The sequence below is a fragment of the Scleropages formosus genome, chromosome 19 (assembly GCF_900964775.1).
Source record: "Scleropages formosus chromosome 19, fSclFor1.1, whole genome shotgun sequence".
Lineage (NCBI taxonomy): Eukaryota > Metazoa > Chordata > Actinopteri > Osteoglossiformes > Osteoglossidae > Scleropages > Scleropages formosus.
The window spans coordinates 12,185,077-12,211,628 of record NC_041824.1 but is presented as its reverse complement, the minus strand read 5'-3'; the positions used below and the strand labels follow the sequence as shown (position 1 = coordinate 12,211,628).

Genomic DNA, 26,552 nt, shown 5'->3' with positions numbered 1-26,552 from the left:
GCTACCCACTGCACCACTCAGTATGATTTTTATTTTTCAAGAAAATGTACAGTTTCTTTGTTACAGTAACTAAGTTATAACAGTTGTCCTATATCTAAGCACAGTGGCTCCTGGTGTTACAAACATTCAGGTTAGGAATTGTCAAACATATAGACATTTCCCAAGTTTTTCATAATGGATGGATGGAAATGTGACAGAGTATTTTTAATTTCGTATAGCTGTATCTGAAGTTTTTACTGAATCTAACCCTTTAGTAACTGGGGGATGTCTGTATTATTAAACTTTTCTTTATTTTGACTTAGTGGTAAAAGTGACTTCGGAGTTATGAACAAGTGAAGTTGCAAACAGATTTCCAGTCTCAACTGTGTTCACAATTTGAGGACCCAGTGTAATGTGAATTTTAGTTGGGCTGTAGTACAGGAAGTGTGCTGGGAAAAGATATACAAATATACAAAGTTGTATTAGCTGAGCCTTCAGCTAAATTAATCTGTATTTACATGATAAACAACAAAATTGAAAAATGTGAGTTTTATTCGGCGGAGATCATTATTTTACAGCATTATTTTTAGATCCACACTACAAAGGGTTTAATTGTACTCTTTTGTTCAAGACACATGAAATGATTTGTAGAAAGTGAAAACCTTACGGTGAATTTCTGTGGGTCTTTCGCCCTCAGTGACAGACCTTACTTTATAATCTAGTTATTAAGATTAAGGTGACCTGAGTGCTGCCCCAAACCCCAGCACCATCCCCCCAACCCGTTTATTGAGCGGCTGCAGTCTTCATGCTTGTCTGGAAGTGAGTAACTCTTACTCTCAGGTGATTCAAAGTCAAAGCTCTTCTCGGTGTTTTGTGTGCGTTTCCTTTGTGGGGGGGAGGGGCAGGTTCGGCATTTTAGAACAGGTATTTGGCCGAGTCCTAAAAGCCCTTTCCATCGCTGCGGTGCATGTAGTTGAGCCGGGGCTGCTGTGGCGTACTTGTCTGGGATGGCGATCACGTGCTGCTTCTGTTTCCCACACGCTGCCATGAATAGGCCCTCCGTAGGCGTTGCACATTTTAAAAATACGTGCGCTGGAATGCAGTCTAGGATGGCTGCGTCCGCCATTGTCACCGGCACATCGGACTTGCATGTGCAAGTCTGCGATGTTCCCCTGGTGCTGTAAAGGAGCAGTCTGCATCTTCCCTGAAGACTATGATGCAGCAGGGGCTGCCATGCAACTGTGAAGGAATTAAGCCTGTTTACCTTTGACCCTTGATTGGTCTGAGCCCGTCTGAACAAGCCCTGATTTTTTTCGCAGCGCGGTTCACTCCTGCGCTTGCATTATTGGTGCCATTTATTTTTTATCCTTTTAAGTTCTGCAAACGCTCCTTTTCTAATTGGACTGTCAGTGTCGATTTTCCGTCTCCTCCCAGGCCTGTAATTCGTTCAGCATGTTCCCCTTTTCGGTGTCCCTCTGCGCTCCCCAAATCCCCCCTGGTTTTGTAAGACAAGATTGCAGTTAGCCGACCGTTTGCGCTTAGTCAGCTTCTGCAGGCTGCGGCCATCGGAGACCATGGGAAATCACGCCTGCGATGAGGGTAAATTGATTTGGGGCATTTGGCGCAGCAGGGTCAGAGGTACAGCTGCTTAGCCAGCCTCATCAAACTCTCAGGTTTCAGCAGCAATTTATAAAAGAAGGCCTACCACGATAATATCTAGCTGCTTGCTGGGGAGCAGTGTGCATGTGTGCCTGTATGTGTGCATTGCGTATACATTGCGTATACATTGCTTACGCTTCTCAATCTTCTCCAGCCACGAGTGGATACACCACATTGTTGCTCTGTCTCTGATCACGGGTGAAGTTTTTCTGCTCTGGATGAATAAGACATTTTGCCTGCGTAATCCTCACATCTCATGTCAGACAGACTGATACTCTTCTGCCTGGTAAATATCTGCGCACATGCAGGGTGCCGGACCACCCTTATCTCTGGATCCGAGGTTGCCGCGTGCACACATGTGCGTAAGTAGCCTGATTGTTACACGAACCATTGTTCCTGGTGCCTGCTCCGCCCCCCCTGGCTTTTAAGAAAACATTTCATCAAACATAGGAAGGTTTCATCTGCTGTCTCATGCAAAAACCCTTCTCATGGATCAATGTGTGGATAAGCGCGCACCATCTGAACTGCTTGTCCCCTACGGGGTCGCGGGGAGCCAGAGCCTAACCCAGCAACACAGGGTGTAAGGCCAAAGGGGGAGAGGACACACCCAGGACGGGACGCCAGTCCATCGCAAGGCACCCCAAGGGGGACTTGAACCCCAGACCCACCGGAGAGCAGGACCCGGTCCAACCCACTGCACCACCACACCCTTGTGGATAAGCATACTTATTTATATGTCATTCTTATTCATCTGCATAGCCATTACATTCATGATGTAAAATTTACCAGGACAAGAACACAGACAGTTTACAGGGAGTCCCAGAGCCGAGTGAGGTGCTCGGTGCCGGACTGCCTGCATGCCTGACGGACATGTGACGTCTGAGGAAGCACTCCAGGGTGACGGGATGCCTGAATATTGTATGCTGAATGCACCTGCGTGGCAGAACTTCCCTCGTGTTAGTCTGCGAGACAACAGCCCTGCATTGCGCAGAGCAAATTCCATACACACATACAAAATGTACTGCATATCAGCTGAAAATAAAACCCTGCTGTTTTGGTTTCCTCGTACCGTCATGGCGGGAGGGACTTCTCAAAGTAAACTTCCTCCCCAGGCAAACTTAAAGGTACACGGGGGATTTCAGAACAATGAAGTGTCAGGTTAAAGCCTCTTTTGTGCACTGTTGAACTTCATGGTGTCTCAAAGCCGAGCATCTAGAAATCCACACGGGGAGTGGGGGCGGGGGGTGTCAGGCACTTGAGCCCTGAAGTAAACAAAATGCTTTAAACACATCAAGGTATCAGCTGCCTGTAGTGCTCATGAACATCTAAGGCATTGCAGTTGCACTACATTTATTTCACTCCGTCCTGTGCTTTGTTTTGCAGGGCTAATACCCGATAGTTTCATGAAAATCACACATGTTAAACTCAGCTCGGCTCTCCCCGAGCGCTGGGTTTACTACCAAGACACCCAGTAGAGACCTTTACTGGATGAGTCTACTGATAATCTAGTGGTGTGGTGGCTGAGCAGTGGAAGAGCCCTTGTGCACACACTCCAGTTACACCATTAAAAGGGGTCTCCTCCTTGTCCCTGTTCACACTTGACACTGTGAACTAGGCTGACAAAGTTGATCTTCAGAAAAGCTTAAAAAATGATGGATTTGACACACAATGGAACTATGTTTAAATTCCAGTGTGTACCATGTTATGGACCTGTAGACCTGGCATCTGAGACAGTCCTCATTTCTTTTTGTTTCATCACACGTTGAGTGGATTAGTGTTGGAACATCACAGAGAGCAACCGCAGTCAGTATTGGGGCAACTCAAGTGGTTTTGGAAAACACCAGTTAAAACTGTGTCGATTATGTGCCATAAGGTCTATAGTGACTCTTTGGATGTAAGGATCTTCATACAAATCTGTCTCTGAATATTTATGTGAAGCTTTACAGCTGCGTTCTCTTGTTTTCTTATTAAAGGAGGAATGGGTGTAAATGGTTCCTGCAGGGAAGTGGTTCCTAAGTGTATGTCAGGATTGTTGGAGCTGTTTAATCTACATTCGCGGAGCACTTTATTAGGAACACTATATTAATGCTGGGTAGGGCCTCCATTTGCTTTCAAAACAGCCTCAGTTCTTCATGGCATGGATTCCACAAGATGTTGGAAACATTCCTTTGATATTCTGGTCCGTGCTGACATGATTACATCAAGCAATTTCTGCAGATTTGTCAGCTGCACAGTCCTTGTGCGAATTTTCCATTCTACCACATCCCAAAGTTGATCTACTGGATTCAGATCTGGTGACCGGGAAGGCCACGGAAGACCACTGAACTCATTGTCATGTTCATGAAACCAGTTTGAGACGACTTTTGCTTTGTGACATGGTGCATTATGATGCTGGAAGTAGCCATTGGAAGATGGGCAAATTGTGGCCGTAAAGGGATGCACATGGTCAGCAACAATAGTCACATATGCTGTGCCATTCAATCAATGATTGATTGGTATTAATGGGCCCAAAGTGAGCCAAGAAAAAATGCCCAGCAACATTACACTACCACCACCAGCCTGGACTGTTGAATCAAGGCAATTTGGATCTATGGATTCTTGTTGATGTCAAATTCTGACCCTACCATCTGTGTGCTTTTCAGTAGAAATTAAGATTCATCAGACCATGCTATGTTTTTCTGTCCAGTTTTGGTAAGCCTGTGCCCAATGCAGCCTCAGCTTTCTGTTCTTCGTTGACCAGGGTGGAACTCGATGTGGTCTTTTGTAGCTCGTCCACCTCAAGGGTCAATGTGTTGTGCATTCTGAGATCCTTTTCTGCTCACCACAGTTCTGAAGAGTGGTTATCTGAGTTACCGTAGCCTTTCTGTCAGCTCGTGCCAGTCTGGCCATTCTCTTCTGACCTCTCTGATCAACAAGGCGTTTCCGTCTGCAGTTATTAAAAAAGCCACTCGCTGGATGGTTTTTTTATGCCATTTTGAGTCAACTCTAGAGATGGTTGTGTGTGAAAATCCCAAGAGATCAGCAGTTACGGAAATACTCAAATTGGCCCATCTGGCCTCAACAATCATGCCACAGTCAAAATCACAGGGATCATATTTTTCCCCCATTCTGATGTTTGATGTGAACATTAACTAAAGCTCCTGATCTGTATCTGCATGAATTTATGCGTTGTGCTGCTGCCTTATGATTGTCTAATTAGATCATTGCATGAATAAGCAGGTGTACAGGTGTTTCTAATAAAGTGCCCGGTGAGTGTACTGTACATCTCTGCACTTTCAGATCTGTGAAGCCATACATTCAGCATAATTTCTTGAAAGGACCCTAGAAGATGATTTTTAACCTCATTTGTTCCTGTGAAAATCTTTATGGAGTAGTATGTAAAATTATAGGCTAACCTTCAGTTAAAAGCATAGGCATAACTGGAGTACTACTGATCATTTCTGGTCTCCTGCCAATACCTGACAGGTTATGATGTCACTAGTTAATGATCAACTGCCTTACGCAATTGTAATTCCGAATAGAAAGATTGGGAAGCAAACAGGCGCCAAACTGTGTATTCTTGAACTGCTTAATGAAGAAGGGAGATGCTGTTTTAGCAGATACATTGCCGGCATTCAACTCCTGGAGGTGTGTTCTCTGACATTCGGATGCCCCTGCCTCTGCCCTGCTGAGAGAATCCCAGAATTTATCGTCTTCACTTCTACGAAGATGAATGACTGGCATGTTAAGTGTCTATGCTGGCTGGACTGAGTCCCTTTGCCAGAGGCTTCATGCTTTCACGCACACTCTGTATTTATCGCTAGAAGGCCTTTAACTCATTTTTATTGATTTACTGTACAGTAGCACAAGTGTTAGTGTGCTCGGAGTCCAGTACAGGTTTTTTGTAGTGATATGTTGAAGGCCTCTAGTTGAACCACGCTGTTAGTTGGAGCTGAATACAGGACTTTTCCACTGGAAATATTCTTTATTCTTTTTGTGTCAAAATATGTGTCTATTCACTGAGCGGTACACTGGTAAGAGCCCTTCTCCTTTTAGTTTACAGTCTAATCATCCAGATCAGTGTGCAAGTGGCAAACTGAATGTTGCTTACCCTTAATCCGCTAGTTTCATAATGAACCTTGGTGTACCTCTGTGCAAGCAGGTCAGGATGATGTCACCCTCATAGATGCCTTTGACCTGTCTTCATTACTGCTATTTGAGAGTGATGATGCCCCTCATTAGTTGCGGAGTGTAATAAATATCTTTTACAACTGGGCGTCTGCAAGATGCTCGTGATGCCGAAGGTGATGACTAACTCCCTGAGGAGGACCAAAGTGAGACTCCCCACCCCCTTCCTCTCTACTTCTAGAGCCCTGTAATTAAAGTGGATTATAAGTGAACTACATAACTCTAGAGTAAGAATGCAGCCTTTGAAAAGAGACTTCCCTATGACACATTTACTACCTGTTGCTTTGATTCCGTCAGTTTCGTGTGTGAACATTTGCAGAGGAGTAAAGTGCACGTTGATATTACACAACTGAAAACCTTCACTGATTGTTACACACTGCAGATAGCCATTGTAGCAAAACAGCCCTGGGTGTCACCTCATTTTAGAGGACCTATATCATTTATACAGTGAGTGAATATATAATCCCAGATGAGCAACCTGCTATGCTGTATATTTTAAAAGGTATATAGATAGATTTCTCTGTGCACAAAAATCCACCAGAGTGGATAAAGGAATGCAAACAATTTTAACAGCAGCAGCAGCAGCAATCATAATAACGTATAAGGATGAGAAGGGCTGTGCTTCTCTGTGAGTGGAGCAGAAGTGTGTTTGTCCAGGGTCAGTGTGATCTCCAGGTCACTTGAACATTGATGGCACCAAATGTATTTGTTTTTAGCACTTATTTACTATATGCAAAGTATTAGTTTACCATGCCTCTCCTCTCCTCTCCCATGTGGAGGAGCATGACACTGCTGGAGGAATCAATGTTGTTTTATAGCTTTGCAAACACACACACACACACACATTTTCTGAACCACTTGTCCCATGCGGGGTCGCGGGGAGCCGGAGCCTAACCCGGCAACACAGGGCATGGGGACACACCCAGGACGGGACGCCAGTCCGTCACAAGGCACCCCAAGCAGGATTCGAACCCCAGACCCACCGGAGAGCAGGACGAGGTCCAACCCACTGCGCCACCTCACCCCCTGCTTTGCAAACAATTTGTGTGAAATCTCAGCACAAAGGAATTTTTATGCAGAGGAAAAGTCATCTGATTAAAGATAGGCAGAATAAATTATTTTCTGAAATAACATGGAGGCACTATGACAGTACTTGCCCATCCTGATTTGCCATGCTGCAAAAACAATGCCCCTGGGTTGTTTTCCCTGCGCACTGGGATCTTGCTTGTCATGGTTTCATACGCACCCATAATGGTGGGTGTTGCACATTAATTGTATAGCAACGAGAGCGGAACCCCGGACTGTTTCAGCCTGTTTACCTGCAGAGCCCCAATTTACTTGTAACACAGACAGACCCCTGCAGCTCTCCATTTTTATTAATTAATTCATTCAAAAGTATCCCTTACTTTCCTCTGCGGGAGGTCAGGGCCCAGTTTTTGGCATACAAGAAGTAGACCAGCCCCACCCTGATGGGAAAGATTCTTCTCGGCTCTAGTTTACCCCAGTAAACCAAGCAAACCTGGACTTAATTACTTTCCCCATAGGTGGACATTAAACATCATGATTGGTTGATTGATTGATTAGTTGATTGATGGATTGATTAACTGAGCGCAGACATGGGTGCATTGAGGCCGTGGGAGAGTACTGATGGGAGGCAAAGAGAATGAGGCTGACCCTAACCCTGGTGACCATGGCAGAGCAGCTCAGTATCGCGCTTGACCTCTCTGATAGGAGCAATGCGGAAAGGGGGGCAGGCGACCAGCGGCCGCATGCCATTGATAATCACTTCCTGTGGCCCTGCTCCCTACACCCAGGCCCCCGATTTCACATCGGTAACACTTGTGCCCTCTCCAACAGCAGCCAGGAGTGACTTATCAAAACAGGAAATTGTTCGGTTTGCCTTTTTTTAATCCCTTGATTGTTTATTATTCCCGAAACGTGTTGGTCATGAAATTGGTTTGCTCATCTCCGGAAGATTTATAGACCCAGATCTGTCGTAGTACATTGCGTCACATGCCGTTATTTTCTGCTCTTCCACAATCTGCAGTCAGTTTTCAAGTAAATATGAAAATCTCTGAGTGCTTATCGCTCTTTAAAACAAAGCACAATGAGGAGTTAACGTCAAAGGTATTCATTTTCAAAAGACATGCAAATTTTGTTGAATATTACTGCGTCACTGGTAACCTACAACATTTGAATGCCAAGTTAGCCGGACTCAAACGGCACCTTAATAATTTTGAGACCTAATGGTGCAGTGTCTTTTGTTTACAAACCACTATATGGTCCATCTTACTGTGTTTATGAGAATAAGATTTGTATATGGGGTGTTGCAGCACAAATGATATATTCCCTCTAAAATGTCAGAGTAGTTGTCAGAATGAGCAGACTTTTTACTGACTTAACCCTCTCCGGGCCACATTAATACTAGCAGTAGGAAATTTCTGCACCAGCTGATGCTAATTTGCAATGTCTGCCTGGAGAGGGTTAATGTACAGTACGCTGCAGGTCATGCTGCTTATTTCCTGTATCATTTCCATGGCATCTACAGTGTTCTGCAGCAGAATCCTTTTTGGCCTTCTCTCCATACCTGTTTTGCAGCTCTCTGCCTTCATGACATATATTGTGAGCTTTAGGCTGTTCCATTTTAGTTTACAGTCTACCTGCTTAGCAGATGCTTTTATCCAGAGTGATTTAGGATAAGCGACCCATCTGTACAGTGCGGGTATTATCACCGGAGCAGTTCAGGATAAGCACCTTGCTCAAGGGTACTATGGCAGTAATGAGGGAGTGATTCTCGACCTGGGAGCCTTCAGGTGACAAGTCTCTGTAGCTATGTGATATGTTACTCGGTGCCCCAAGAACTGTAAATACCAACCCTTATTTTTTTATTTTGTCCAATGAGTTTTCTAACTTTTTCCACTGCAAACCAGATAGCAGTCATTTTATTGTGTAATACTCAGGGTGTTTTGAGTTCTCGGAAATCTTTGGCTATTAGAAAATTAATTTCCTTTTTTGCTTTTATGTAGACGGATTAGGAGGAACTGAAGGAAACATCAAGTGTGTGACCCATCAAACCATACAAAATCATATCACGCTAGCATAGTGTAACCATTACACCTAAAGTATTCATATAAGATCCAGATTTGGTGGAATAATTGTAGTTGTTAGCACCTGAACAGTATGCGCCTTTTCTACAAGGGTATAACCAAGGAAAAATACTCTCCTTCCTTTGTGACTGAAAGTCAGGCTTTTTCACTTTGCGGCACCTCCAGGCTCTGCAAGCTGCTGTCCGAAAGTTACTACAGTACTAGTAAACTCCAGACGACAGGCTCCCACATCACTTGAACAGAACCCGCTTATGCTGCCTTTGCATTATCGTGCCTTTAAGCTCCGTTATTTAAAAAACAAAAAACCCATCTTTTTAAAGAGTCTGGCATTTCCTGAAGGAGTTTGCCCCCCCAATGAAAACTAACCTGGGGCTCGATGGACTGGGGACACTGCAGCACCAATAGCCCCCTAGTTCCATTGGAGGGTGCAAGGGAAGGGAGGGGTGGTGGGAGGTGTTGGACGTCTTGACATTTTTCATCACGCCTCATTCAGAGCAGGTGGCTTGGGGTGCGAAGGCAGGAAACTGCCAACTAGTTTGACTTGCCATCATGCCCCATTCAGACGTGTGAAAAAACATCAACCCATCCATTAGCCCTAAAACCTTTTTTTTTCTCACCATTGTCAGCTCTTCATACAAGGTTGCCAGAAGCACGATGGAGAAATCTGTGCCGTGACTATAAGAAAAGGGAGACGCTGATTCCCCGTGCATATCTGACATATGGAGTGTAAAGGAGCTCAATTTGCTTTTTGAAATTAATATGTCTGCTAAGTCTTGTTTGAAAGCTCCTTGTCAAAGAGCAATCTTGGAAAATGCATGCTGGATCCTGTAGCTGACATGAGCCGCTTCTGTGCAGGAATGAGGCCATTTGCTGCATGCCTCTGCCTTGTCGGAGCTGCTGTCCATCATGGAGCCTGTTCCGGGACAAATCCCGGGGTTGTGCTCTCCCGATCAAGCAGTACTCCAGGAAGCTGGCAGGGAACAGTAGGATAAGGGAAGGTGACGGGCTAGAGAAGGATGAGGGGAAAAACTGGGAGAATGGGTGATAAGGGCGTAAAGGAAGTGAAAAAGAAGTAAAGAATGGGCATGGAGGAAGCGAAAAGGAAATGAATAATGAGAATGGAGAAAGTGAAGTGACAAGAATTTAAAACTAGGGGAAGTGTAAATCAAGTGGTGTTGTGAAGCGGGTGAAAGGTTGAAGACAACTGGGAATGGAGAATGCTGGGTTGCAAGCAAGAAAGGAGGGCATGTACTCCTGGAGAGTCCCGCCCGTAATGAGGAACGTTGGGCTAAGTCAGAGATGCGGAAAGACTTTCGTTGGAACCCATCTGATGATTTTCCACACGGGCTTCCTGAGAGGATGTTATGGGTTTTTTCGATGTTCGGTGGCCGATGATAAATTGGAAGCCTTTAATGATGTCATGTGAAAGAGGCCTCTGGTGGGACTTCCTGTCCGTGGAGCTGGAGGATGCGCTCTCCACACCTCCCCATCCCGCGGGGGTCACACTTTCCAGTACCCTGCACTCCAGCGGCCCTCCAGCCGTGGCTGCGGTGCCCTGCCACATTTCGCCCTTTCTCCCTCGATCTTTGTTTTGTTTCCATTGCTAGATTACTGGGGGTGGGGACAACATTGGTGTTTTGCAGCTTTGAGGATTCCATTTCCTGGAACGATGGAGGGTTCTGCGTCGTGTGTGCCCTACACCCTCCCCCGCAACCACCCTGTATTGACAAAATTGAGCAATTTTGGGGCTGTAAGAGAGAGGAGAAGACAGAGAGGGAGACTGCCTACATTTACTTTGACACTACATTGTCTCAACTGGCTCAGAAAGCAACAGTAGCAGGAGTCTGGCTCTGCGGAGAAGCAAAACATGGGGTGACGACGCAGTAGAGCAGCAGGCAGACTGTAGGCACCAGGTCTGTTCCACCATCTATTGTTCATAGAGCCCTCTTTCCATACTCTGTCACACACATGCTCTCTACATGCTGGACAGTGTCCTGGTGCAATGGACATATCCCTCTACACTGTTGAATCCTGTCATACCAGAAAATTGACACCAGAAAATATTTTTTTATTTCTTTTTCTTTAGCTGTGTGTAGCAATATATGTGCGGGCATTAAATTGGCTGGTCGGCGTGCGTTGTTTATTTTTACATTGTATCTCACCCTCAGTCTCCATCTGTTTGTTGATTGGACTCAGATTTCCTGCTTTGAAATCCAAGCCGTGCCAGGAATGTCCAAGCGCCCAGCGATTGGGAGGTAGTTGCACTGGGTACCACTGTGTGAAGTCATTGCATGGATGCTGATCACATGTGCTGTGTGGGGGTGTCCGTACAAGCGTAGCACCAAGCCAGATCTCTGAGTCCAAACAGCTGCACACTTGTCTGCATGGGTCCCAGACTCAAGGATGCTCCACAATGAAATGATCATGGCGGTACATGCATTTTATTATGCATCACTTTTTGTGAGTCTCTGCAAAAATGCCTAAAATGACTTTTTACATCGTTGCATTTTTCTTTTTTAGAAATTATATCCAGGCAGGTCCCTGGCAGTGAAACTGATGACATTTAAACAGTTAGGAGATTAGCTATTAAAATGTTAGTAAAAAGGTGTTTTAATGTAATTTGGCTACATGAAATGTGAACACATCGCATTATATGTGTTAGAGCTGGTAACAGAGTGATCAGTGTTGCTGTCTTCTGTTGGACCCAGGTTCAAATCCCACCTCCTGCTGCAGTACGCTTGATCAAGATGCTTACCCTGAAATACTGGGATAATAATTCCCCAGTTTTACAAATGAGTAAATCATTGAAAGTAGCTTAACATTTTAAGTCACTTTATATACATATATACAGTGTTGCATCAAAGTATGTGAACCGTACAGGGAGGGTCAATATTCTTGTTTAAAATCTTAAAATAAACTTATAAAACAAGTAAATGACAATTTACACACCTGATACTACTTTACAAACTTGGTTTATCCAGTGTAACTGTTTAGTAACAGTTCACTTATTTTTGCATCTGTACTAATTCTGTTTTTCTACCACACGCATGATTTGCTCTAAAGCAACATATGGAGTTGGTAATTACACATCTATTATGTCAGTAGAGAAAGACTTGTTCTCACTGAATAGCGATTTTGTAGTAAAGCTAAAGGACACAAGGGGTACACGTTCTTTCAAGCAGCACCGTATTAGCTGCAAACCTTCAACTGTATAATGCAACACAGCAAAATTTTTCAAAGTTCTTTTGTCGATTTTTGCACTGATTATGATTAGGCAAAGGTCTTCTAGAGTGTCAGTTTTAGTTTTGTACTTTACAGCTGCTGGATGATTCTAGAAGGCACTAGAACGTTCTAGAAAGCATCAGTTACTATAAGGTACTGGAATATTTGGTGCTTGGAACCCAGTGCCAAAATTCACCAGGATGTGCTAATTTCAAAAATGTGGAATATTCTTCTAAAAACTGGCATGTACAGTATGAAGTAATGTTGAAAGTATGCCAAATAGAAGAAAACTGAATGGAAAATGTAAAAAAAAAAAAAAAAAAAACATAATAAAATGTCTGTTACATTGCTTAATCAGTGTTGATTGACTTGCTCCACTCTTAGCAAACCCGCTTCGCTGTGTGCTCTGCAGCGGGCTGTCTTTGCTGACTAGGTGCCCTTGATATAGTATTAGCAGTGTAAAGCGCTGTGTTTACTTGTGCCTTAAAAAGCGGCTGCTTAATTCCTGCAGCAAAAGGATGAGCATCGCGCGGTGTATTTATTTGGAGGTCTTAGAAACTGAGACATGTGTGTTTTGCATGTCAGCGGCAAAATCCAGGCAGGCTGAGAACCCTCATCCTAGCTCGTCGTACTCCTCATGCGACCCGACTTTCTGGTAGTCCCTGCTTGCAACGAGGGGCTCTGGGCCCTGCGATAGCTTTTATAATGATGCCATCTAACGAGGGAGGGAGACTGCCAGCATGCAGCTGTGCATCTGGTGCCGTTCCTCTCTCCCCCCTCTCGCTCGGCTTTGCTCGCCGCACGACAACTGAGGGGAGGGCTTGTTTTTGTGCTTGCGGCCCGGCCTGTGAGTGAGTCACAAAGTGGGGGCGGTGGGTTTTGAGGATGGGAGTGGAAGGCAAAGGGATGGTTGTTCTCAGCGGTGAAAAACTGTGGGGTTAATTGTAACTTGACCTCCTTAATGGCTTTCCCTTCACTGGTTATCTTGATTGAGTAATTAATTCCTTGGCTGCTATCCACCCCCCACCCCCACCTCGCTATGTATACACCCTGTCAGTTGCAGCTGAACTTCGGTGCCCTGAAATTCTTCCAGGGCCCTGGCAACGCAGATGCGCGTTGGGGGCCGTCCTCACTCTTCTGTAGTTACTCGCATTTACTTGACCTCTCTTTGTTGGGAGGCTGGCTGGGGGGTCCGGTGTGTGAGAGGTACCAGGGGACACCTAAGCAGGGTCTTCTATTGTGAATCACACAGCGGTCCCTTTGGCACACTCAGTCCTCAAGTTAAGTTTTTTCCCCTTTTTTCAATAATTTTTTGTTGGGAGGAGGAGGGGTGGTTTATCTCTGGGCTCAGCTCTGTTCACTGACTCAGTTTTCCTGAAGTGAGGCCTTCACATTGTTTTTAGCCTGATGGTCCCTGCACAACTTCTGACACACCCCCCTCGCCGATGGACAATGCCCCTGATTTGCCACTTCCTGTCCAGACCAGACAGCTCGCCGTTTTCCCCCCTTGGCTTATCACCGGCTGTCAGTAGCCGGGGCCCTGTTCTCTCCCTCCGGCGGCCGTAGGAAAGGCAGCAGGGCAAAAATCACGCTTTTTTTTATTGTCGGCTCTTGCTCCGTGTTTGGGCACGACCGAATACGAGATTGCGGCTGCGATAAGATAAGAATGTTGCAGTCACTTCTTCTGCAGATCAGTGGTGGAGGAGGAAATGCCTATCTGATCGGGTTTTCACTTTGGATTTGAATAGAAAGCTTTTCTCTTACTTTGAAAAATGGAGGTGGTGTTTCTTCATCTGCTCTTTTCTAAGGGTTAGACTGTTGCAGGCTTGTAAACAGTTGTAGGCCTCTCGCCTGTGCACCTTGACCCCAGACAGGGAGCATGCCCGCTCATGCCACTCAAAAACACAGATCTAAATCGTGTGCGAAAATCGCCAGCATTCTTTCAGTCCCTGGGTACCCAAGCTGTTCCACTACTTGCTTTTCTAAGAAGAAGGGAGGGGAGTGGGAGGGAGGAGGGGGTGTCTTGGAAGAGCTGCCAATCATTAGTTAAACTCTCCCTTTTCCTTTTTTTTTTCCCCCGCTTCATCGTTTCTGTTGCTCATAAGTAGTGACCCTTGCACTCCCACAAACTTGGCTGTGTGATATTCCTTCTTTGCTGAGTAGAGTTTGACTTGGGCTGGCATGCTAAAGCAGGCTAAAGAAACACTGAGCAGTTTTTTTTTTTTTTTTTTTTAGCTGAACGTATGATGACTCGGTGCAAAACTTGCGATAGAATTGCAACAACGGGCAGTGATTGAGCTGCGATGTGAAACGATGCAAGTGTTTGATGCGAACCCATTTTTTGGCGCTCACACGGGATTTCTCAGGCACACTGGCGTGGCAGAGGCATAGGGGCTAAAACATAACACATCCCGCAGGAGAGGGCAACAGTCTGGGAGGGCAGCTGTAAGAGTGACTGACAGCTGTTTACACCAATGAAAGAATTCCCCACCAGCAGCAGCCAGAATTATGGGTCTACCAGAGGAGGGGGAAAAAATCATTATGGGTGGGAGGCAAAAATTAATTGTTAAAAGGAAAAGGCTTCTAAGGTAACATATTTCTCAGTCATAGGCTGCTGTGGTCAGTCATGCTTCATGTACAGTATTTTTTTGGAGTTGTTGGCCTTAAAATTGTTTTTAGGTCTTTTTTTTAATGAATTTTCTTAATTATTTTTCGATACATTTTTACCCCTTCCAGTGTTATAAAAATAATAATTTCTACCCCAATAAAATATCCTGCCTAAAATAGACCCAATGGTCTTTAAATAGGAATGTGCTGGATTTATTTCCTTTTGTTTTTGTGTGGCTCACTTTGCTGGGTGAGGCCAAACCCTTTGTGGATATAAAACCAATCCTAACGTATTACCGTAATAATGTGCAGGATCAACATCCAAGTCCCTGGTCCTGAATTGTAGGCCTGCCTTACATGCATATACTGTGTGTAGATGCTATAAAAAAAGAAGATGCCAGTTTACTTTAGGGCGTGACAGCATGTATCAACAAAACCACATAATCTGGAAATGAAAGGCATGTAGAATTTGGAAAGAGGAATAGAGGAGAGCAGCAGGAAGGAGAGCTGAAAGACTAATGGGATGTGCTTTGTCAAAGGAGGCAGCAGTGAAGAGTGCCGGGCAATGAACATTGTCCCACCTGGTGTGGGCCCTTGAGGAGTTTTGGTGAGAACTACCAGAGCCCCCACCCCACAATGGGTAGAGCCCAGTGAAGGTGGAGCTGCTAATGGTGCTGTTATTGTCAATTCCTTGGCTTCAGCTGCATGGCTATTGCTTGTCAAGAGCCTCCTCAGACCCTGGTATGGACACCGTTGACCACATTAAGTCAAATCTCTGCAGTTGAATAGAAAAGTTGGGAATAGCTGTCTTTAGTTGAGACTCCATGGGGTCTGCATCACTACAAGGGACGATGCAGGATGGGGATGCTGGGGAAGCATGTAACTTCTCTCCCAAGCTTTGCATCATTCTGCAGCAGTGGTTATTTTTTGGCTCAATGGCATATATGGATTCTGGTCCCTGGCTTTTGCTCCTCAGGCTTCTGACTGATAGTGATTAAGGGAAGCACTCTCAGAACATTTACAGTGAGTATTTTTTTCAGAGATTTATCTAGAAGTACAGTGGCAGTAATCATTACAAACATGCTGGATGGCAAAGTGGCCAGAGTGGGTGCTGCAAAACAATATCAGAACCCAGCCCCCAAGAGCAGGCCTGTTTGGGTCACAGCTTTGGCCTCTACCCTCTACTTACAGTATGAAGTCATTTTTTTCCTCTCTTTTCTCTTTCTTTCCTTAAATTGTTAGTAATTGATCCAGCGTTATCAGTGCAACAACGATGTTATCGCTATTATTATTAGTTCTAGTAATAATAATGGCATTGTTGTTATGGACAGTAGCTGTAATAGTATTTTTTTAAATCATACATGAATGCTCGTTTTAGATTTTAGATTTAAATGGATAATGTAAAAAATATGAATGTGTTACATGTACATTCTCTGGTTCACACCTAAAATGTTGTACATGCCCTGTGGCTAAAATGTTAAAATTTTATGCCGTAATAGCCATTAAATATTGGAAAAGTCCAATTTAAGCCTGAGAGTTTTAATTTAAAAAGTAAGCTGAAAGCAGTTTATGCAGCATGCTTATGCACAAACTCTAATCTTTGTTATAAACGTAAAATAAATAGAACATTATGTCATCGTTATTCATCAGATAGAGACGTATTTAGAATTACTATAGATTATAGAGACATTTGGCCACATCTGAGCTCAAAAAAATGCCTCGGAGCTCAGGGCAGACTCACAGTCCCAAAGTGTAAGCTAATTATTGAAATTACATGTCAATTAAGATAAGGCAAAATTACTTTTTTTCATTTTTGGTTATTTGATGTTGTAGGTTTATAGTACTGCTGCTATGTAATATAGTAGAAAAAAACGAAAAGTTGTTTAAAAAAGGAAAAACATCATTTTTGCTTTGAAATTGCCGCTTTTGCTAGGAGGTTTGCATTCCTCAAAAGACTGGCGCAGTGCATACTCAGCTGTAAAAATCAGCTCAGTGTTGCAGTTACACCCTTGTTCAAATAGCGCAAAATTCTTCTCTTTTTTTATGCAGATTAATTTTTTACTTTGAAAGAGTACAGTTTTGATCTTCCCTTTTCCAGGGAAAGTCTGTTTTCCATATTCTCAATTCTCATTCTCATTGTACACACTATGGTTGGCTTGCCGTTTTATTGTATGTTTTCCATCTTTCAAGAATAATAGACCACAAGGAGGTAAAAGGTGACAGCGTGTTAAATCCTCCATTTGGAAAGGATGCGTCAGGTCGAAAGGCAAACACTTTGTGGTTCCTGGACTGAAGAGGAATCACCAAAAGTGAGAGTAAATTTTTAAAATGTGATGGCAAAGTGAAAACAAATACACTTCTAAGGGTTCTGCAGTATTTTTCTAGAGTACTGCTGTGATGGACAGTTGTTTTTACAAACTTGCCTGGTCCAGTACCCTGGCTTGTTTAGTCTTTCAAATCTCAGTGCAAACAAAGCAAAGGTGGAAAAGCCCTGAACAGTGTGACTCTTTTTAAAAGAATGTCCCTATAATGCTCTGTCCTGTGAGTTTCTGTAAGACAAATAACTTTTTGCATGCAGATTCACATATGAACCTTTAATGAATTTCCTTCTCTCACTCTCTGCATATATACACATATATGTCATTGCATTTTGACAGTAAGTACTTTGCAAATGTAAATATCCTGTGCAATGTTTAGATGGGAATTCAAGGAGTGCCATTATGCATACTTAACAGTATTTGTGGCAAGGCTAAAGTGAGCTCTTTCGTGGGTGACTCTGGGGCCTTTCCGTGGTAGCCAGGGTTGGGTGGTAGGGGCCGTTCGCCGTGGGCAGTCTACAAATATGGATGGGAGGAGTGAGGAAAGAGTGACAGGCTGGGAAGAAATAAAAAGTCTGGAGCTACAGATCAGGAAATGAAATATTTACATACTAATGCCTTGCATTTTTTCTCAAGCCTTCACGAGACAATTTTTGTTTCTGTTTGGAAAATTGCCATCTGATCAAACGAATAGAAAAGGATCTTTGTGCCAACCCACCCCGCTGATCTAGGAGGCCATTGACATGTTCGTGTAATAGACCCTTCATCTGCCATTGAAGCTCTGACAGCCATCATAACAATAATATTTTGTTATGTGTGACAAGGCCTCCCATTTAGAGGTCAGATCTCACATCATACCCTCCCAAGGAGTGTGGGCCAGCAGAGGTGAAGCGACAAACATTAACTCGCAGCAGCTCATCGATCAGCCTTTTTAATGGTCCATCTTTCACTGGCAGAATGAGCTGGGCTGTGGGTGTAGCTAATGTGCTTTGTTTCCCAGAAAAAAAAAAAACAGAAAGAATCTCTCAAAATTTTGACATTTTAGTTCTGGCCCACAGCTGTAAATGTTTTTACAAGTTTCTTGATAAGGGGCTTGAAACCTGTTAAAGGAGTATTACTGTTTGTACAGGTCTTTTCAGAAAACCTCTTGCTTTTTCTTCATATTTTTCTGGTTTCTTCTGGCCCATTCTCAGAGTACTGTTAATATTAGTTTTATACATACAGTATATTTCAATTTTTAAGAATGCGTACATTTAATGGTTGTGGTGGACTGGCGTCCCATCCTGGGTGTGTCCCCTCCCCTCCAGCCTTGCGCCCGGTGTTGCCGGGTTTGGGTCGGTTCGCCGTGCTCAGGACAAGCAGTTTCAGACAGTGTGTGTGTGTGTGTGTGTGTGTGTGTGTGTGTGTGTGTGTGTGTGTGTGTGTGTGTGTGTTAATGGTGCTGATACATCAGTGTGTGTGTAGTGCAGTCATGTTCTGCAGGGTCACAGGACATTTAACCAATCACACAGCTCAGCTGGATCACGTGGTCCTCACAAATGCGCTGGTGATCCTTGTCTCGGTGACCACCTCTGGAAACTGGCCTTCTAAATTCTACGCATTTAGTGCCACTGCTGCCTAATTCCATGAACTGGAGCTGTCACCTCAAGCTCCTATCCTCAGCTGCCCAAACACACAATTCAGTCCAACCTCTATGGTGCTGCTGTCCTCTGGGACCCCAGTGATGCCTTTTAATATCTTTACTGTGTGCCACATGGATTCCAGAAACACTGTTAACAGCCTTAGAAACCACAGAAGACCTTTCTGCAGAACTACTTGTGAGATGAGGCTTGGTTTCTTTTTTGGTTCTCTTTCAGTGACGGTTTCCACCACAAGGCTGAGGAAACTGGATAGTGGTGATGGATGTCAGAGGGGGTCCTCTAAGACACTAAACTATGTGCTGAATTCATCACACATTTAACAAGAGGCAAAGTTCTTTTGAATGTCACCAGTTTTGTTGAGTTCCTATTCTTCTGCTGTTTTTTGTAGAAAACGCCCAACTTGATTTGTTTTGTATTGGTCTACGATGGCAGAGACCAAGTCCAGTTTTTGCTGTGATTAACCTTTGCTGTAATTTTACCTTATAAAACATTTTGAGTGTACTAGTCTTTCTATTTTTTTATCAGAGGTGTATGTTGCTTTGGAGAAAAGGTTCTACTAAATGGATAAATCTAAATGCAAATGTTCATAATTTGTACTCAGATTCTCAGCTTCATTACATACTGTAGCTTTTCAGGGAACTATCGTCTTGAGGATAATGTATGCAGATGATTTACTCTTTAGAACTGTTGCCTTTTAACTGGGAAGTTGCTATTTTCTATTTTGTCTCCTGCTGTAGTACTCTTGAGCAAGGTGCTTACCCTGAATTGCTCCAGTAAAAATTACCCTGCCCTATAAATAGGTAAATCATTGTAAGTTGTTATGGAGGAAAGCAACGGGTTATTGTACTATTTGTTTCTCTTCAATCTGAAATAACAAAGAGTAGTGCAATAGGAGAGCACTGATGGAAAGGCTTTTACTGTGTTCACATCTCTTCAGGCAGTTAATGATACACAAATACAGTAGATGAATGGTTTCTGGATGCCTCCTGCAAGAAAGATAATTTGTCACATACTCACTTTTTGATAAATTCAAGAAGTCTGACGTACAAATCTCTGAATGAAAATGCTAAAAATCCATGTATTTATTTTGCAGTAACGCAAACAACAAATGACTTTCTTTAAATTTCGTTTTGATTTTGTTTACAAACATATCGTCCTTTTATTCAACCAACTGCATACTAGTTTGACCATTAAAAGACAAAAGAACAGTGTTAAAATTCCCCCACAAGACATTGCATGTGGTGCTCAATGATGGTGGCATTTGTAAAAACAAAGATGAGTTGCTTATTAAGTTATTAATAAGTGCAGTTATTAAGCAGTTGTTTGTAGCAACCTGCTGTGTATTTTTCCTCAGGTGTGCTGTGTAACTGATCACAACTGTACATACTCACCAGTTAATACCCCAGCTCACTTGTCCTTGGAAGTGGATGTGTTCCACACAACGAATGTAAAGACTGCAATGAAACTAAAGTAATGTGAAATTACTATCATGCCTGTGTGTCTTTTCATTTTACACTTCTTTTTTTTGCTGGAATCCCTGAAGCATAGTTTTAACATGTAGATTGCTTTCATAAATGAGATATTCCATGAGTTTCAGTTATATTCCAAATCGGATCCATATGATGATTATATTTTGCCCCATCTGTTCGTGATTCTTATTGAATTATTTAAAACAGGCACCGTTTTAGTGTTCATACTGTATGTCAGAAGAGTTGTTTTTTTCGGTTATACGGCTGTTATTCTTTTCAGCAGGTCGTATTTCTGTGCCTATATTTCACCTTGCGCCAATACCCCCAGAATCCCCAGCTGCCCCGAGCTCCTTCAGAACAGCTTCCCGAAAACAGATGAAATGTCTGAACACTTAACAACACGTGTTTTCAAGAGGGGTGGGTGGTTGGGTTGGGGGTTGGGGGTAGCGGAGGGGTTGGGCACAGAAACGCCTTTCAAATGAAATCTGGTGGAAAGGATATGTGTGTTTACACCAGGCAGGGCTTTGGTGGCACGTCCCAAGAAACCCCCACTACCCCCCCAGCTTCCTGGCCCCTCTGGATGCAGAGGCTGATCCCAATCTGGATGCAAACACACAGCACGCTTGAGCGCCAGGACTGTCACTTGCACAAAGCCAGTTCGGAACCGTGGTGGCCCGCTGGTGTCAGGAGCACTTACGGGGGAAGCACCTCAGTTTGTTTTTGAAGTGCGGTCACTGTCGTCCATCAACACCTGCGGGAGAGGGGCATCAGCCATCCATCCCACTGCACCCCTCTTAAATTCCACTTGACTTCCTTCTTCCGGCACTATGGACACTTCGAGGCATGGTTGAGGACACAACCTCAGATCACACATTTAGGTAGTATGGGCGTGCAATGTGTCTACTGCCGGAATTCAGGAATTGAACTGTGAATTAGTTTCAGCACACTTGCACAAATCACGAGCCGATATCTCTAAATGTTGTGCCGTTCAAATGATGGAAAGACCCGCGTGGCTTCTGTTGCCGCAGCACACTGCAGTATGTGTCAGTGCCACTGGCTAAGGCTCCTCCTGAGAACAAGTGGTGCACAGCAGTGCCACCTCTGGAGGAGACTCTACCAGCAGGTACGAGTGCGTCGGGCAATGACTCCCCCTTAACCTTTTTTACGCGGATTTATTTTTAACTCAGAGTTAAGATCGGACATGACGTTACCTAAAGTTTACTAAATTGACTCACCGGTAAATACATTCAATGTCTTGTACATGGGGTTACATATATATGTGACTTTCATAAACAAAGCCTGTGTCGGTTGCCTCGAGAAACAGTGGAAACTGCTCGCTCTGTATTTTTCCTTTTCCATTGTGGGTCTCGCTCTCACCAGTGAAACCATCTGTGTGCGAGTGTCATTATTGGGATTTGAGCCTCGTGCTGTTCCCGGGAAAGCTGCAGTGGAGTTTAAAAACCAGAACGGCGAAGTGAGGGTGTTTTTCAATTCGAGGGGCAACGGTGGGACTTGAGCCATGATCGTGAGAAGAACAGCTGAAATGAATTCACTTCCATTTAAAGCCCTCTCCCTAAAATGCATAATTATGTGAAATACATGTTCCCTCATTAATAACTGCTACAATTATAATACTTAGATATTCACTACTGTGATATATTATTTTAATTTTCTATAATTAGTTACAGAATAACTTCATTATATCCTTGAAGCCCCCAAGGTCTCTGGATAATTTACTGTGACCTTCTACAGTTGTAACTTCAACCGAGGGGCCTCAGTCATCGGTAGGGCAGGAATAGTCCACCATGGGAGCGTGTAAATCATAGTGATGGGCTCTGAAGATAGGAGCATGTTTCTTCCAAAGAAAGATGGCACGTTGTGACGCCATGATAGCGGTGTCATTTGGATTTCTGGTTGGAAAGTCATCAGTTCATGTCAGGGAGCAACATTGTTTTATGACGATTAAAATTGTAAATGTTTCTTTTCCCCTCCTTGTAGTCCTGGTGGTGTTTTCAAGTTTAACTTAAAATCTGGTGGCACACATCCACTTTTTACTCATTTCTTGTTCCTACATGTTGTTGCTGTCTGTCTGTTTGCATCATGATGTCATAATTGCACAAAATACCTGCTTTGAGCAGTCATTTACTCACAATATTTTTGGAAGTTTAAATAATTTTATGCAAATGTGAATGTTGCTGTACAGATGTGGGATTCAGTCTCTCTATGAAATCTTGTATGGTTCATCCAAGCCATGTTTTAATTTCATGTATTGCAGAGGTCATCTCTTAGATTCCAGAAGAAGTGGCCATTTCTTGGTTCAAGCAGTCTTTTTCTTCAGTTTCAACCCATGTGTTAGTGGGGATTCTCTGAAATGTGATTTTATTTGACAAATCACTGCAATGGGAGGGGCCAGTTGGGGTCAGTAGAACAAGAACCTGAGGTGTATTGCAGAGGTCTATTCTGGTGGTCTCTTTCCAACTCTCAGTGGATCTCAGCATACAACAGGAAAATGGGGGGAAAGGGGAAGGGGGTTTGTACACAAGGGCCCCACAATTCATCATATTTTGGCAACGGCAGCCTGCTTTGGTAGAGGAGAACCTGGGATTGATGGCTAACGAGACTCTCTGACCCCTACTAACCCCCCCCAACACACACATACACACACACACACACACACACACACCACTGAACCCCACCCCACATGTACAGGGACACCCAGTCTGTTCACAGCCTCACCAGGTGTGGGAGTGGGGGTTGTGGGACAGGAATCCCCTAGGCTGTGGGCTGGCCATCACTTCTGAAACACACCAGCACAGAAGCGCCTGCATATGTGTTGCGTGCTTACATGTTTGTCTCTCTTCCTACGTGTCCATCTTTAAGTGAAAAGGACACATTTTGCCAACATGTACTAAGTTGTCGAGTTACAACATTTAAGAACTTAACATACATTAAGACTTTGCTCCAAGAGTCTTTGGGTGTATATCCAGGGATTTATCGTTTTTGACATCACTGAATAACTGCAATCGAAACATGGATAGATCTCCATGAGTACATATAGGAGAGCTTTGTGTCCTGCAGGACCAGGTATCTGTGTGTTGACTGCTGGGCTGTTGCTTCCAGGACTACCTGCAAGGTGACAGCAGTAAGGCACTGAAGAAGCTGGGCTGGAAGCCGCGAGTGGCATTTGAGGTGAGTGTTGAGCACATTGCTCTGCCTCCCACATGCTCCTGCTCCTACTCACTTCTGCTCTTACCTGCCCTGGACCTCTTGCTCACCACAGGATATTGAGTCCAGGTAGTGATCCTACCGAGCTCTTACACTCTGACTTGAGGTCCTCTGCACAGGTTTGCCCGAGTGGGCCGGTCGCTTAGGTGTTTGTATGTATCGAAATGGTTTTCATCACCTTTGGGATATGTCAACAGCTCTCGTGTGACATTCAGAGGCGGGAATTTCTAAGAAACAAACCTAGTTATTTATATGTGTGAATACATTCAGAAAGGAGGCAACTCTCTCAGAAAGATAAAAAGATAAGTGTAAGCAAAAGAGGTGCCCAGCATTCCATTCCATCCCACATTGCTGTCCTCAAGTCTCTCAAGTTCCTGTGAATAGTTCCTCTTTCTGGTTCAAGGAGGAGCAAGTGACATGAGCACAAAGCAGCTTTGCCTAAGGTGTACATAATAAAGTTACTTCTGTCTTGTTTTCACACGTAAATAGCACTTATACAAATTAAGCTTTTCAGAATAAATTTTAAAAACTTGGGTCTTCGTTGCTAAATTTGCTTTTTGGTAGAAACAGTCACATTTTCTATTTTTGTTTTCTGTTTTCTATTTTGTGTTTCAACTCAGTATCTGTCCTTTGCCCAAAGCTCCTTAGAGGGCAGTGTCTGTTCATTCAAGTGTTGTGTCACTACGTGTTTGGCTCTGTCTGTGGGTCTTAACAGAGACATCTCCTTCTCAAACTAACCTTCCGCAAGCCTGTTGGTAGCGTATTGATCTTTCTTTTGTTTCCCTAACAGGAACTGGTGAAGGAGATGGTGGATGCAGACATCCAGTTAATGAAAACCAACCCAAATGCCTGACTTTTCACCTCTACTGAAGGATGTCCAGTAGCTACAGTTACCTGATGAAATCATTTTCACCTCTATATTTTCATAGATCAATGTGTTTAGAAGCTGTCTCTTTCAAGAGGATTTGTGGGCTGTATGGGATAAAATTATGCCTTGTTTTTTTCTTTCATTCCATTTTTTCATAGCTTTTCTATAACAGCAGCTTGGGTGTGGGACTCCTACAGTGTATTGTATATTATACATAGGTATATATTAATTGTTTACTTTATATCGGGGTCAATCATAAATGAAGGTCATGGGATCCTTTCTTTTTCATTTCTTTTCATTTTTTACTCCACGGAAATTGTTTAAATTTAACTTGTGTTCCTGTTACCAAAGTAAGACTTTACGTTTTATGTTTCACTGGAAGTATGTGTATTTTTTTTTTTTTTTTTTTTAAATTTCTTGCACATGGAATATTTTGATTTGACTTTTTCTACGTTAAAATGTGGGGTTTTCAAAACGTAAAAGTCGGCCTGTGTTCTTCGTGCGCGGACCTTTCCACGGAACGGAATATATGAGCCCTTGCAGAAAGTGAGAGTGTTTGTGCCACTCTTTGCCTCTCTTGTGCTCTGTTGTCTGTCTGAGAGGTAAGAGCGGCGAAAGAAAGGTCCCAGTTCCTTCAAGTGGCCTGGAGGAGAGTGACACCACAATGCGGACTCCTTCTCTTCTCCTGGGGCTCGGAGCAGCAGAATGGAGCCATTCAGGGAGCGCAGGGTGCAGAGCTGCTATAATTAGACTCTTTTTCCACAGCTATAAAAGGTGGTTTTCCAGGGAAACTTGAAGGAGAGTCAGTGTCACTGTTGTCTGGGCTGCTGTGCCAGAGGTCCCGGGTTATCCCGGGGTCGAGAGCCCTAACTGCACCTTTGCTCCGTAGGAGGTGTGCGTTGAATGCGCGTGAATGCGCGTTGAACGCGCGTCCACTGCGCCTCCGACGTGTTTGCTGCATCTCAGGTGAGGGAAAGAGACTCGAACCCACCTCGGCTGTGCGCCAGCGCAGTCTGCGCTCGTAAAGCACCCCTTTCTCGGTTCACTTTTATTGTAGCCCTTCGGAGTTGTGCGAAACCCCTCATCTTTTTAATTGTTCTTTTGAAAAATCTGCCTGCGAAACAAACAAAAGGCTCCCCGCCCATGACTGTTTTTGTTATTCATTCGCCTTCTTCTTTTAAATTTCATTTATTCGTTGTTATTATTGTCATTGGTTTAGTGTTTTATTATAAATGATATTATTAGTATTTAGCCGACGCTTTTGTTCAAGGAGACCTACCATTTGGAACTAATAGTGTATAAAGAAAAAGTGTTTACTGTCCAATGTGCCGCTTGAAGTGGACAGCACTGAGAAGGAGAATTGGCAAAAATACAGCCGTTAAGTCTGTGGCTTAAATGATGAGGCGGGCTGATTAAATTATTAGTAAATAGAAAATTAATGGAAAACTGGTTTCGGTGCCTCGGAGTTTTGCGGGTTTCAGTTAAAACGCTGGAATTACTTTTTTACGGTATTTTGACATGTATCTAAAACGGAAAGTTGCGGCTTCGAAAGAAGGTTCATGAAGAAGGAACAGGGTGGGTTTTTTTTTTTTTTTTTTCTTCTCTTCTTCTTCTTTAAGACAACACCTAGAGCGGCGAGCTCGCAGTGTGACCGACAGACAGGCCCCGTCTGTGCGCCGGCAAATTGGAACCAGATGCGCTTTGAGGTCGGACCTGGAACGGAGTGTGAGCAGAAACACAGCACTTTCCACTGCTGCTACACACCCCACGCAGGTGCACGGTCCGTGCCGCGCCACCGGCCACGTGTGTGTGTGTGTGTGTGTGTGTGTGTGTGTGTGTGTGTGTGTGTGTGTGTGTGTGTGTGTGCGTGCGTGTTTCACATTCGTTTTGCAAGAATCAAGAAATGAATCATTTAGGCGACCCAATTCATATTAACATTTCCGATTTTGTGCAAATGTATCGATAAAGTACATTTTCTGTGCTCTCTTTCCAAGGGATAACGGTGCGCAAACGTCACCGTCTTCTTGGCAGGTCCTCGGCTGTTTTGCCGTGTCCAATGTGCTGTATCTCCAAACGATCTTTAATTTAACGTTAATTGATTTGTGTTTGTATTCCCCTGATAGGAAATGAAGTATCAGATCACACACAGAATGAACCACATGAACCCATCGAGTAAAAAACAAAATACTTCTTGTGTTCTGCGGAGTGTCCACGAGTATAAACACGAGGATTAAGTACATTACAGTAGATTGCAGAACATTACTGCTACTGGCTCTGAACAGGAATAAAAA

At 43.7% G+C, this 26,552-nt stretch overlaps 1 protein-coding gene across 2 annotated transcripts in view; it reads left to right on the top strand.

Annotated features, from left to right (window-relative positions):
• The window catches only part of gmds (GDP-mannose 4,6-dehydratase), a 216,638-nt gene extending 191,902 nt beyond the window's left edge, over positions 1–24,736 (top strand). For both annotated transcript variants that reach the window (XM_018760524.2, XM_018760523.2), the window contains 2 exons: positions 23,289–23,357; positions 24,184–24,736. In XM_018760524.2, coding sequence (XP_018616040.1) covers positions 23,289–23,357; positions 24,184–24,246 — 132 coding nt within the window. In that variant the 3' untranslated portion in view covers positions 24,247–24,736. The remainder of the gene's footprint in view (positions 1–23,288; positions 23,358–24,183) is intronic.
• Positions 24,737–26,552: the final 1,816 nt, after the last annotated feature.